Source organism: Narcine bancroftii, chromosome 6 (assembly GCF_036971445.1).
Source record: "Narcine bancroftii isolate sNarBan1 chromosome 6, sNarBan1.hap1, whole genome shotgun sequence".
Lineage (NCBI taxonomy): Eukaryota > Metazoa > Chordata > Chondrichthyes > Torpediniformes > Narcinidae > Narcine > Narcine bancroftii.
This window is the reverse complement of record NC_091474.1, coordinates 190848069-190862816: the sequence shown is the minus strand read 5'-3', so window position 1 is coordinate 190862816 and position 14748 is coordinate 190848069. Positions and strand designations below refer to the sequence as shown.

At 39.1% G+C, this 14748-nt stretch overlaps 1 protein-coding gene across 9 annotated transcripts in view; it reads left to right on the top strand.

Annotated features, from left to right (window-relative positions):
- The first annotated feature begins 9761 nt into the window (after nucleotides 1-9761).
- The window catches only part of map3k7 (mitogen-activated protein kinase kinase kinase 7), a 116907-nt gene continuing 111920 nt past the window's right edge, over nucleotides 9762-14748 (top strand). For 8 of the 9 annotated variants that reach the window (XM_069887083.1, XM_069887090.1, XM_069887080.1 and 5 more), the window contains exon 1: nucleotides 9762-10046. In XM_069887083.1, the coding sequence (XP_069743184.1) occupies nucleotides 9969-10046 (78 nt within the window). In that variant the 5' untranslated portion in view covers nucleotides 9762-9968. The remainder of the gene's footprint in view (nucleotides 10047-14748) is intronic. The other variant, XM_069887078.1, reaches the window with a different exon arrangement.

Genomic DNA, 14748 nt, shown 5'->3' with positions numbered 1-14748 from the left:
TTATCAAGGGCCTTACTGAAATCCATAACATCTATTGCTCTACCCTCATCACCTCTTCAAAAAAATTCAAGATTTATTAAACATGACCTTCCACGCACAAATCCACGTTAAGTATTCCTGATCTCTAAGAATGCTTTCTTTTAGCTTACCGACCAATGACATCAAAGTTACAGGCCTATAATTGCTAGGCTTACTCCTCGAACCTTTTTTTAAACAAAGGAACTACATGTGCAACACACCCATCGTCCAGCCCAATGCCCCTCTCTAATGACTTTTGAAAAATCACTGTCAGAGCCTCGCTATTTCTTCCCTGACTTCCCTCAAGGCCCTGGGGAAAGTCCCATCGGGACCTGGAGACTTATCCACCTTTATATGTTTCAAAATCTCCAATACCGCCTCATTCCCGATTCTCTACATTTTCCACAATTACCCCTTTTTCTTCTCTTATTCTGCACAATTCAATGTCCTTCTCTCTCGTGAATACCGAAGAAAAGAACTTATTCAATATCTTCCCTCATCTCATTTGGCTCCACACACAGTTGCCTGCTCTGATTCTCTAAGGGACCAATTTTATCCCTCACTCTCCTTTTACATATTTGTAAAAACTCTTCAGATTTATTTTCACCCTGTTTGCTATAGCCACCTCATACCTTTTTTTTGCTTTCCTAATGTTTTTATTTTATGAATTTCTTAAGATTCTTTTTTACAATCAATGTATTTTCTAATCATCTCATATACACCTGGTTTCTTGTATTTAATGTAGGTCTCCCTTTTTATTTGAATCAAATTTCTAATGTCCTTTGAAAAACATGGCTCTCGAACTTTTGGCTCTGCCTTCTATCCTAACAGGAACATAAAGATTCTGTACCCTCAAAATCTCACCTTTAAAAGACCTCCAATTCTCCTCTACATCCTTCCCATAAAACAAATTATCCCAATCCACTCCTTTCTCATCTCTTCAAATTTGGCTTTTCCCCACTCAAAAAACCTCAATCTTTGGACCAGACTTATCCTTTTCCATAATTATATTGAAACTAATGGTACTATGATCACTGGATCCAAAGTACTCCAACACATAACTCTTATCTCATTCCGTAACAGTAGATCCAACACTGCCCCTTCTCTAGTCAGTACCTCAACATATTGCTGCAAAAAAAAAACTATCCTGCACATATTTTACAAATTCTACCCAGCCCTTTCACAGAATGTGTTTCCCAATCAATATAAGGAAATTAAAATCCCCCACTAACAACCCTGTACTATTTCCTTACAAATTTACTCCTCTATTTTTCACTCCCCACTAGGTGGTCTATAATACACCCCTATAAGTGTAACTTCTCCTTTCCAATTTCTCAATTCCACCCATATCACCTCCCTTGACGAACCCTCCAATCATCTCGCATCAGAACTGCTGTTACATTTTCCCTGATATGCAATGCTACACCACTCCCTCTTGCCCCTCCAATTCTATCACACCTAAAGTAGTGAAATCCAGGAGTATTTAGCTGCCAGTCACAATCCTCCTGCAACCACATCTCACTAATGGCTACCAAATAATTCTGCCGTGTCTATCCACACCTTCAGCTCATTCACCTTCCTTACAATACTCCTAGCATTAAAGTAAATGCATTTCAGAGATTTCATACTTCTTTTCTGTTTGTCCCTATCTTTACAGTCAACTGTTATTTCTTTCCATCATCTCCCCTCCATTACTGTATTGATCATTTTCCTTCTCAATCACCTGTCTGTCCACCCCCAAACTTTGTCTACAAGCCTTCTCTGTTTGCAGTCTAACCCTCTTCTTACTGTTCTCCTTTATTTAGTTCCCTCCCCCCAACCATTCTAGTTTAAAGCCTCCTGAGTAGCCCTAGATATTGTCCCCACCAGGATCCTGGTGCCTCTGGGATTCAGATGCAACCCATCCATTTGGTACAGGTCTCACCTCCTCCAAAAAAGGTCCCAGTGATCCAAAAACTCGAATCCCTACCCATTGCTCCACCCCTTCAGTCACACATTCATCCTCCACCTTATACTATTCCTGCCCTCACTGTCGCATGGCACAGGTAATAATCCAGAGATTACTCCCTTTGTGGTCCTTTTATTTAGCTTTCTCCCTATAATCATTTTTTTTTAGGACTTCTTAACTCTTCCTCCCTTTGTTGTTGGTACTAACATGTACCATGACCTCTGGCTCATTTCCCTCCCACCTTAGGATGCCTTAGACACGGGAAGCTATATCCTGGTCCCTGGCACCAGGAAGGCAAACCACTATCCGGTTCTCCTTAGCGTGTCCACAGAATCCCCTATCACCACTGCCCTCCTCTTTCTTTCCCTACCCTTCTGAGCTACAGAGGCTGACTTCGTGTCAGAGGTATAGCCACTGATGCTTTTCCCAGCTTGGCTGTCCACCCAAAGTACTCAAAGAGGAATACCTATTGTAGAGAATTATAGTCACAGGAGTCCTCTCTAGTACCTTACTCATCCCCTTCCCTCTCCTAACTGTAACCCACTTATCCTCCCTCCGTAGCCCTGGTGTGACCACCAGGCTGTGACTCCTGTCTATGACTTCCTTGCTCTCTCTGACCAGGGCAAAATTGTCGAGCTGGAGCTCCAGTTCCCTAACACAGTCCCTGAGAAGGTAGAGCTCAGCACACTTAATGTAGACATGGATGTCCAGGAGGCTAGAAGACGCCATGACCTCCTATATCTTGCACTGAGAACAGCAGACTGCTCTCACACTCATTTCCTCTCTCCCCCTCACCTCAAAAAGAGAAAAAATAAAAATAAGAGAATAAAGAGACAAATAGACAGGCCTACCTTAATTCGGACAGGGGTTTTCAATTTTTTTTCCCACCCCCATTCACATAGGTATTTGTGGTTAGTAGTCCCTTACTAAGCACAGAGTATCTATAGCATAAGAACCATTTGATTAGGAGGAATTAAAAAAAAGGCAAAACTCCAGTGAGCAATGCACTGTGTTTAATTTGAAGATAAGAACTGCAAGGAAATACTGCCTTTTCTAATTTTACTACCTTAGTAGAAAGAATCATACAACATGGAAAAAAGCAATTTGGGCCTACCCATCCATATCTATTAGTGGGCACCCTTCTGTATTAATCCCATCACCCAGCACTTGGTTCATAAACCTCAATGCTCAAGCAATTCAAATGCTCACTTCGACACATCTTAAATGCTGTCATCAACCCAGTATCAACCATCCTCTCAGGAATTGCATTTTGGGCATTTGCTGCTCTCAGGACCACGAAGGTCCCCATTAGAAGCCCTCTAAATCGCTTCTATTTTACCTTAACCCTATTCTACCTGAGATGAGGAAAGTGCCCTTCAGTCTATCCTATACATTCCCCTCAGTTTTATAAACCTCTTCAACTCTTCTGCTCCAGGGAGAACAAACCAAGCTTCTCCACTCTCTCCTCATAAATGTTCCATCTTTAGCAATATCCTAGGAACTTCCTAGACACCCTCTCCAGTGTAACCACATCCTTTCTACACCTTGGTTACCAGTACTGCACTTGGTACTCCAGCTGAGGTGTACATTTTTATGAAATTGAAGCATAACCTCTATATTTTGTCTAGGGTTGCAACTAATATAAGCAGAATCCCATATGCATTTCTAACCATATTATCTCCCTGTATTTCCACCTTCAAAGATCTAGGAACGTCCCTCAATACTTCCCAATATGCTATCATTCATGATCTCTAGCTTCATTTGTGCTCCCAAAACATATCATCTCACATTTGTCTAAATTAAACCAACCCTTTTTCAGCCCATTTCAGCAACACATTGATTTGAATACCTTCCACACAATCAACTCCACCCAATTTCGTGTTGCCAATAAACATAGTTATTTTACTTCCCACATCAAAGTAATATTACAAACAGCAAGAATCCCAGCACTGATCCTTGTGTGATGCCACAAGTCACAGGCTTTCAATCACAAAAATGTCCTTCCATCATCTCTGTCTCCTGTTGCCAAGACCAGTGGGACATGGTCAAAGATCTGATTAAAATCCATGCAAGCCACATCTACTGGCCTATCCTGATCAATACATTTCGTTACCTCTTCAAATAATTTATTCAAATTAGCCAGACAGGATCTGGCCTTGACAAAGCCACACAAGATATCTTTAAGTTCAAGTTTATTGTCACAGGCACTGAGGTACAAGAAGAAAGTTTGTCTTGCTGACAATCCAACTAGTTAACTCATACATCGTACCATAGTAGAACACAGAACAGAAAGTGCAGGGCTGCAAAGGAATCAGTTAACACAGAGCAAAAGCAACATTATTTTATTGGGATAAGGTTTGTTTCCCATTCTGATACCTTGCTTGTGTCCAGAAAAGATTCAAAAATATTCACCAGAGCTCCAACAAACTTGTTCTTTCTTGGGGAATATCCACATACTCCATATCCTCCTTTAAACTTGCCAAGGCATCAGGTGCACCTTTTTTATTTAGCAAGGCTTTCACCTATCTGGATAAATGTGAAGTGTTGCCTTTTGGTAGGTCAAACTTGAAGTACATGGTTAATGGTAGGATACTTAATTCTGTGGAAGAACAGGGAATCTGGGGTCCAACTCCATAGATTTCTTAAGGTCACCACAGAGGTGGATCGGACAGTTAAGAAGTATGCTGGGCCTCATTAATTGGGGGATGGAGTTCAAGAGTCGTGTCGCAGACCACACTTCGAATATTATCTTCAGTTCTGGTCACTGTACGCTCTCCATAGCTGATGATATGATTTGCCTATTTGGAAAATATGTCTTACGAAGCAAGGTTAGCAGAGATGGGGCTTTACTCTTTGGAACGAAGAAGGATGAGAGGTAACTTAATAGAGGTCTACAATATTATGAGAGGCATAGATAAGGTAAAGAGTCAGTATATTTTTCCCAGGCATAAGTAGCATACACCAGAGGACATCTGTACAAAATGAAGGGAGGGGGGGTGGGGTTTAGCAGACATCAAGGATAAGGTTTTTATTTATATACAGAGTTGTGAGTGTCTGGAATGTATTGCCAGGGCTGGTAGAGGAGGATGGAACAATAGGAGTATTTAAGAGACTCTTAGTCACATGGATAAAAGAAAAATAGAGGGTTATAAGGTAGGGAGGGAAGGTTTAGTTTTTTTTTTGGATAGGTATAAATGGGTTGGAACAATATCGTGGGGTGAAGGGCCTGTACTGTGTTGTAATGTTATATGTTCTGCTTAATTAAATTCCCCAACTACAAACTGCTTCTTTTGTGAACAATGAACCCATCTATACCTTCTGGCTCCACATACAGATTGCTCCTGCTGTCCCTCATAAGCGCTACATATTCTTTTGATCTTAATATACTTGTAAATCCAAATGGATTCTATCTTGATTTCATCTGGCAATAATTTCTTAAGGGCCTATCTCATTGACCTGGAGACTAGGTGGCGACCTGATGGCGACTCTGGTTGCGGAGACTAGCTGGGTCTTCGCGGGAAATTCAAACATACTCGATTTTTTTGTAGACTCTTTCCAATCTCCAGGTAGTCTTGGAGACGTCTCCATCAGTTGTGGCGATGTCGCGGAGACTAATTTTGTCTGCAACTGGGGAGACGTCGCTGCGACCTGCTGGAGACCAAGGAGAGTGAGGAGCCTTAACGCCGGTCTCCCCAGTCGTGGACAAAATTAGTCTCCGCGACGTCACAGTGACTGCCAGAGATGTCGCATCGACTTCCAGGCGAATTGGTTGTCACCTTGTCTGGAGACATCTCGGACGTCGTCTAGGTGAGAACGCAAGCCATTTTTTTGGTCTCCCGAGTTGCCGCCACGTCTCCGCCAATACTACTCTTAGCTTCCCTACACTTTTGATGATCAACACAGCTCATCCACCCCCCACCCCCCCAACTATCATCATTAGTTCCATGTACCTGTCATATACCTTTTTATCCATCTTTATCCAACTTTCTGTATCTCTGAACATCTAGGATTTCCTATACTCACTGCCCCTGTCTTTTACTTTTGCACGAACATGTTGGCATTATTATTTCTCCTTTGAATGTTTTCCACTGGGCAGATGCAAGTAGGTGCTCCCAAATTACCTTTGAAAGGTCCTCCCTTATGTTAATTGGCCTTCACATGCACCTGCTAATCTCACTGCCAAAATTATTCCCATTGACACTTTCTCCTTGTTACTAGTTTCATTCTCTAAAATTAGGTCAATAATTCTCTTTCCCTCATTAGTCTATCTAGTTAATTGAATATACTAAGATACAATGAAAAGATTTGTTTTGTTTATTATCCAGGCAAGTCAACTCTCACTTAAATATATTGTAATGCATACAAGCAAAGAATTTACCAGGAGTTCTCAAAATATCATCACATTTCAGCACCATCTTGGAAAATACACCCCCATCCATATACTGCATCCATATTCGAAGCCTTTAGCACACAAGTAATTCCAGTTAACATCTGGGAAACTGAAATACACCAGAGGAAACATCCTATTTTATTAAATCTTTCTGATATCTGACACACATATGCTCCTACAGATCTGTTTTGCTATCTCCTGAAACAAACTCTACAGAAAATAAAGAGAATCTGGATGGAACTCAGCTGGGTCAGGCAGCATCCATGGAGAGAAATAGTCAGTCAACATTTCAAGTTGGGACCCTTTAACAAGAGTCCAAATGGAGATAAACAAAAATATCTGTTGGTACAAACATCTAATGTAGTACACAAAAGTGCTAGAGAAACTCAGCAAGTCATACAGCATCTATTGAAAATAAAAGGTGATTATGACTAGGGCCTTTCTTCAAGGGGGCCAAAAATCAGGCACATGGTAGCAGGAGGGACGGGGGAAGAACACAGGCTAATATGTGATAAGTAGATGCAGGTATGGGCTGATATCGCCTCAAACCGTGCATCTTGGCGCCTCACAGTTCGGCGGGCAACAACCTCTTTTGAAGAAAACCGCAGAGCCCACCTCACTGACAAAAGACAAAGGAGGAAAAACCCAACACCCAACCCCAACCAATCAATTTTCCCTTGCAACCGTGTCTGCCTGTCCCGCATCGGACTAGTCAGTCACAAACGAGCCTGCAGCTGACGTGGACATTACCCCTCCATAAATCTTCGTCCGCGAAGCCAAGCCAAAGAAGAAAGATGCAGGTACAAGGGTAATAGAGATAGAAACTGAAAAGTGAAGCAGGGAGACGACAGAGGACTAAAGACTGCTCTCTAATAGGAGAAGGGAGGGAAGAGGTGAGCAGTTGGAGGAAGGGAATCAGAGGTATGAGGGAAAGAGGAAGCGTACAGGTGGTAGATAGAGCAGCTGTTTTGAGTGATGTCACAACATTACCCTTGAGTCAATGTCAGCTAAACGAAGGTGATGATTGTGGTCTAGGGTCCAGTAGTGGAGAAGATCAAGAACTTCATATTCCTGGGTGACAACATCACTGAGGATCTGTCCTGGAGCTTCCACGTTGATGCAATCATGAAGAAGGCTTCCCAGCAGTTATACTTTGAGGTGTTTGAGAAGATTCGGTATGTTACCAAAGACTCTTGTAAACATCTACAGGTGTACTGTGGAGAGCATTCTGGCTGGTTGCATCACCTCAAAGACCCCCACCACCCAGGCCATGCCCTCTTCACTCTGCTACCATCGGGACAAAGGTATTGGAGCCTAAAGAAGAGCACTCAATGGCACAAAGTCAGCTTCTTCCCCACTGCCATCAGATTCCTGAATGATCAATGAACCAAAGACTCTGTCTTACTTTTCGTGCACTACCAATTTTATTTTTTATATTACCGTTGTAAGGTGGGTCATAATATGCATGTTTACACTGTGACGCTGCCGCAAAACACTGAATTTTGTGACTTGTTCATGACAATAAATTGATTTAGAAAGTGACCGAGGCAAGGGTTAACAGAAATTGAAGAAATCAATATTTACGCCATCTGTTTAGACTGCTGAGATGGAATTACAAGGAGTTTTTCCTGCAATTTGCAGGTGGTCTCAACCTGATAGAATGGAAGGCCATGGACAAACATCAATGTGTTAATGGAAGTTGGAACTAAAGTGGTTGGTCACTAGGAGGTCCTTTTTGTCTGCCTTAACATCAATATCAACTCTCCAATTTCCATTAACCCTTGTTCCCACTCTCTTTTTACATTGCCTCTGTATCCCTTTCTCTAGATCACTCCCCTTCCCTCTCCTATCAGAGAACTACATTTCTTAGCCTTGTGCTCACCACTTCTTGCTTCCACTTCCACTGTCTTCTACTGTTATGGATTAATAAAATCTTATTATTACTGAAAAAAACAACAATGGAAAATTCACCAGACAATGGTAAATTCAACATAGTTTTTATTAAATTATTAATAACATAACATTTCTTACTTATCTCTAACCTTAACACCACTATGTGAAAATGTGAGTCTGTTTGTGCTAAAGTCCAAAACCATTAAAGTTTAAACTTGATTCTGAAAAAAGTCAATTTTAAAGTCTAGTTTCAAGTATCTTGTTGAACTTTGAGGATCCTTTTAAATCTCAGTACAGAAATGATTATGAAGCACTTTTAAACATTATCTTTTCAGATCTTATTAAGTTTCTTGATGAGTTGTCTTTCAGGGAGATAGTCTTCAAACAGGAGTGACCATCTTCTGGGTATAAATAAGGCTGCCTCTCTTTTCTTAAGAGCAGTCAGAAGTGGTCTTACTTATTTAAAAGTCACTTATGTTGTGTATCTCCTGTGATAAGGATGATACAACATAGAACAGCATTTCCCTCTCTTTCTAAAGATTATTGTCCCAATCCTTCCTGTCTTTCCAGGATGTCATTTCTCCAATCTCTTCAGTGTTCTGATTCAAAAATGTCTCTCTGTCTTCATATGACATGACGTCACCAGTTTTAGTTTCATTTCTGCAAAATGTCTTGCCTTTTCCAAACCACTTCCATCCATAACATTTGACCACACCTCTGTTTCAAGTGGCTTATGTAGTTTTATGATTTCACAAAGTATAATGACTACAAGCCAAACCAGTTCTGTTTAAACAGATGGCCTCCATGAGCAGTTCTTCTTGATGACTTGAATGCTTTAGTTTTTAAGTAAAGCAAACACTCTATTGTTCTTGAATCCAAATTTAAATCCACTTCAGTTCCATTTGCTGTCTTTCCAAGACACATCGACTCTGAAAACAAACACCCTTTCTGAGTTCAATAGTGTATCTGGAAATGTGCTGTGACCTGTGTGTGTCCCTGTACCAGCCCACAACCAACTTACTAAAAATACATATAGAACAATTCAACTCTATAACTTACTTGACTAAGAACTATATTTTTTTATCACTAAAGAATTCAACTTTAAAGATGAACACAAATCTGTTCCATCTATCCTCCCATTTGCTCAAGGTTCTAGCATCTGCAGATCTTGTGTTTCTCCATTTGGAGATATGACAATGCAGGGACTAGAAGGATAAGCATCATGGGCAAGCAGCAGAAATTTAGCTTGACTTGAGCTTTTATCTAGGCCTCACCTGCTGAATGCTTCCTTTACTTCATGTTACATACCTAGTGGGATTTGTGCCCTTGCCGCTTGCTGGCTGGCGACAGAGCCTCTCTCTGCCGCCCAAATTCAAACTCCACAAGCAGCAAGCCTGCCCTCCCGCGCATGTGCAACGGAACTCGAGGCAGGTTCTCTCGCTCTCCTGCAACTGGTTCGACCTGGGCTCGAGCGGCGACGTCAGATCCGGCAGACCACGACGGTCCCCGGATGTTTGCGGACACGATTAACCCCGGAAATGCCGGGTGAAGCCGGTGGGAGTGAAGCTCTGCAGCAATCGCCATCCGGCCTCGGCAACCTCTGCTTCTCACAGCAGCGCCGAGCTCAAGCAGCTGAGTGCGGCGGCGGCGGCGGCAGCAACAGCAGGGGCAGGGCGGGCGGCCTGCGCCCGGGCCCGATCCCCGTCCTCAGCTGCAGGGATGTCGGCCGAGATCATCGATGCCCCGCAGGCGTTGCATTTCGAGGAGATCGACTACAAGGAGATCGATGTGGAGGAGGTAAGAGGGGAGAGAGCTAGGGGACAGGGTGAGGGCCAGAAGCAACCAGCCAGCAGCAGAGGACAGGCCAGGACAACACTTGCCCTACTTTCCATCCCAGCCCCTTGGCCTGCACTTTCTTTTGGAGAATAAGGAAACGGGTTGAAGTCCAGTGGTGAATATTTTAGTCGGATTGAAAGCAGGTTATTGAAAGGTACATCCTATTCTGTGTAATGTATTACTTGGTCTGGTTATCTCCTAATACAGTGCAGTACAGAGCTGGGGGAAGTTTCATTGTGTGGCTGTTATTTTAAGCTTTTTAAAAATGTTTTCACTCTACCCCACCATTAGTGTGATTGAACTTAAAAGTGGCCAGATGGAGCACACTTTGTTGTGCTTTATTATTTACGCGTTTTTAATCACAAGGGAAACATTATCAGGAACTGAACAAATATCTCCAATGTTATTTCAATGCAAGACTATGCTGCAACTAATAGTTATCTAAACAAAAAGTTTATTTGGCAGTGTTAAGTTTTGTGCAAGACACCACGAAGCTACTGCAGTGCAAACGCTTGTTAAGGGGTGACAGAACTTTAGTTTTAAAGTTTTGTGCATATTTATAAATTTGAACATTTCCAAAGATACTCTGCATTAATTGCTAGTTTGAGTTATGTTATTTAAAGTTTTACTTCAAAAATTGAGGAAGCAGTATAGAATTGTGACATCTTCAACATGTAAATATCTAAATAAAATCAGAGACTGCTGGAATTACTAAGTAGTGTCCATTGAGAGACAACCCAGCATCAATGTCTAGCAATAGGTAATCAATCTGAGGCATTTATTCATTTTCTCTCTTGTCAGGTGCCACCTGAATTGTTGAGTATCTAAATTTATGATTTTATTTCAAATTTTAAGCAACTGCATATTTTCCAGTTCTTTAAAGTTGATTGTTGTTTTTGAATGATATGTCGATATGTCATAAATAAAAATTATTATTGCTATGGTTAAATTGGGTATAACAAATCAAGTTTTGAAATTCCTTGTATGACAATGAGAGCATCATTCACATATCCAGTGTAAATTATATATTTATTGTGTATTTTGAATGATGAGCGTCAGTCACTAAATGTTTTAATTGGGTAAATTATAAAATAAAAGATGTCCAACTGACTGATGTAACTTGATCATCATTTGATTGCCTAGATAGATACAGAATTTTCAGCTTTTGCAAGGAACTATTTAAAGTCTGACAGGATTTCTTCCAATTATTACCTCATCATGATATGTATGTGTGGAAAGTAAAAAAAAATCTAAATATGCTAAATGTTTTAAATAATGGTATGAGGTGCCTCAATGTAAAAGAAATTACTGTAACAGTATACTACAATGACACACCCAATGCTTAACTGAAGGTAGAGGTCTCTGCAAAGTGGTCAGGAGGAGGAGTCCTAGACTACCTTAACCATCATCCAGTAGCCTGATTGACTTGGAAGCTCTCAGTCACATATATGATTGGTTTATTTAGTATGGACTGGAGTCGTAGGTTTTCAAATAATTGCTTGATGGCCCATAGCACCTTACTTATTTGAAATATCAGGTATTAATGAGTGTATTTTTCAGATACCTGTAATATTTTTAGATGCTCATAAGTGTTTTGTTTAAAATCTTGCTCAATTTAGCAACATTTTATTCTATGCAAACTAAATGCAATAAATATCCTTTCATAATAAATGTATATTAACGTAGCCAAATATATTTAGTTTTTAGCATATTATCCTCCATTTTTAGCAAGAGATTTTAACCAGCTTCCTTATTTAAATGAATGTTAGTATTCATAGAAATCTCGATAACCTCTCACAAAAGATAGAAAATTAGAAACCAGACATGTCATGTTAAGAAGAAGGTAATCAGAATGTTGGCATTTATTCAAAAGGGGTAGAAGTATTGTAAATGTAAGAGGCTTTGACACTGAATTTTTGTACCACTTTTGTATCCTTATTTAAGGAAGGATATACAGTATTTGCATTGAAAGAAGATTCATAAGATTGCTTTCCAGGATGAAATATTGTCTTGTGAGGAAAGATGAAAAAAAGATTTTGACTACTGTGTGGTGTTTAGAATAATGATCAGTGATTTCATTGAAACTTAAAATATTGGGGAGAGTGAGTGTTGAGAGGATGTTTCTTTCTAAAGGACCAGTTAGAATTAAATGACTTTGTGGCAGGATAAAAAGTTAACTTTAGTACTAAGGCCAAAAGATTATTCTTTTCTGAAGGTACTGAAATTTGACAATTTTCTACCCAGTGAGTTGTGGGTGCTCAGTCATTATGCACGTTCAGGGTGGAGATAGTTTTAGATTACACAAGAATTGAAAATCATTGGGATCAGGCAATGAAGTGAATTTGAATTCAAGATCAAATCACTCCAGATGCTTTGAGTGATGGAATCAAGCCTTCTGATTTCCTGTGTTTAATTATTTGATACTTTATTCTATCAGACTGCATTAGAATAAAATCCATTTTGTGCTTTGTTACACAAACTGCATTCTGAGTATGTTAAATACATATTAACCAATATTATATGTACAAGAAAAAGTGATAATGTAAATAATAAAATCACTTTAATTAATTTCAATGTAGACTTATTACATCTTGCCAATTCTAAATGGTCCAAAAAGTATTTATTTTATTCATAATTTAATTGTATGGTTTATTTATCTAGTAAATGTTATCCAATCTCAGTAAACCTAGAAAATCACAACAAATGTCATTTCTTCAATTCTTTCATATTTTTATCCATGTAGAGGTTAACATTTGCACAAGTAGAACAAAAGAGTAGCAAAATAACTTGCATGGATAAATGAGTAACTTTTTAAATGATTTTAAAAATCCAGTAGAATATCTATTTCTGTATATACCTTTCCAAATGATATTAAGGTTGCAGAAGAGAAATGGAGTTTAGAATGGATTTTCATTAGATTTAACACTTGGATTGTTTCTGATTATCAATATTTAATTATAAGAATCCTGCAGTAGCATCTGTTGCTATATTGATATTCTTTTTAAAAAGTTGGAAAGATTTCATTCATATTGATTATAACATTTAAACTATTCATATAGAAAAATTGTATAACTTGGGAATCTACCTTGTACTTCAGACAAAAGCCATGATTTTTGCCAGTGCCAATTTATAACCTCTTTTCATTGTGTGTATCTGATCTAATTGTTTGAGGCTAGTCCAAAGTTGTAATCCATTACGATAAATGAGTGGAATTTGATGCATAAAGAAAACATCTCTACTTTGTTGGAAAACTTTTAACTTTATTTTACAAAAGTAATCACATTTATCTTTATTACCTTTAAGGAAAGGTATTAAACAAATTGTCTTTTTGAGCTCTTTATCTTTTAAACAACCTTGTATCTTTATTTTTTTTAACTAATAAATTGTAACCCGCAAGCCTTTTGGTTATTGGAATTTGTTTACACTCTACAGCAAACTAAAAATTAGTTTCAATCTTTGTTGTGTTGAGTACTATGTCACATATGATGGTATTTGTCCAAATGTGAGTTCATTTTTTCCCCCAGCTTTACTTGTGATCACTTCAGAGCATCTTTGTATTTTTTAAGCATTTTGCATAGAACATGTACCTTTTTCATTTTCTCTGTTTTAATCAAATTAGCCAAAGAATATCAGCTCTCAAATCTAGAGAAATTCAGTGTACATTTTCATTTTTTCTGCTTGAGTGTAAGGATTGATTTCTTCTTGTTGGTATCATTGTCCACACCTCCTTGTGGTTCTTTGCAGAATGACATTTAAATATGTTTTTGAATGGGGAAAACACCATCAAAAAGAAGACAATACAATCTCTAAAAGGCATAGCACCATGTGTATTCGTTTTAATGATCATGGAGCACTGCCCTGGCACGTTGATATTTTACTAATTGTTTAAAAACAGACTTTTGAGGTTAACAAATGGAAAATAAAATCAAAATATTTTGCTTGCAAATTGTGCATACTGTACTTGTAACACTCAGTTTGGAAACTTTTACACTTCTAACCTTAAAGAGAAACAATCAAGCTGATACTTTTTAGCAGTAATTTTTTTTAGGGTTTTGGTGGTTGGTGTTTTTGGTGGCATCCAAAAATTTAAAAGTGTATTAAAATACTGCAGGGACTGAAATTCCAAAATAAAACAAACTTCTTCCCATTATAATGTTGAAATGTTTATGAATCTTCCTTCACAGAGCCTTGATTTTCACCGATTTCTGAGCTTATGGACTAACATTACCTATTGCCAATCCAAGAATCTATGAATATTTCAGGAAAAGCTTTCAGTTGTTGGAAAGCTGTGATGCTTGGAGTGAACTAAGTTTTGCTGGATAGCTATATCATGTAACATGTAAGATTAGTACTTAATGTCATCTCTAATTGTTCTTGAGGTGAATTAGGTTGCATTTTTATACAGTATCTGTATAAAAATGGGTGATGAGTTGGCATACATGATGTACTAACAATAACCTCTCACTCAATGCCACCAAAACAAGGAGCTGATGGTGGACTTGAGGAAGGGAAAACCAGAGGTGTATGATGTAGTGTTCATCGATGCAGAGGGAGTCACTATCATGGAGGACGTTTCCTGAGCCCGACGTGCTAACGTCATCATGAAGAGAGCAAGTTAGCACCTCTACTTCCCCATGAGTTTGCATAGTTTAGGTATGACATC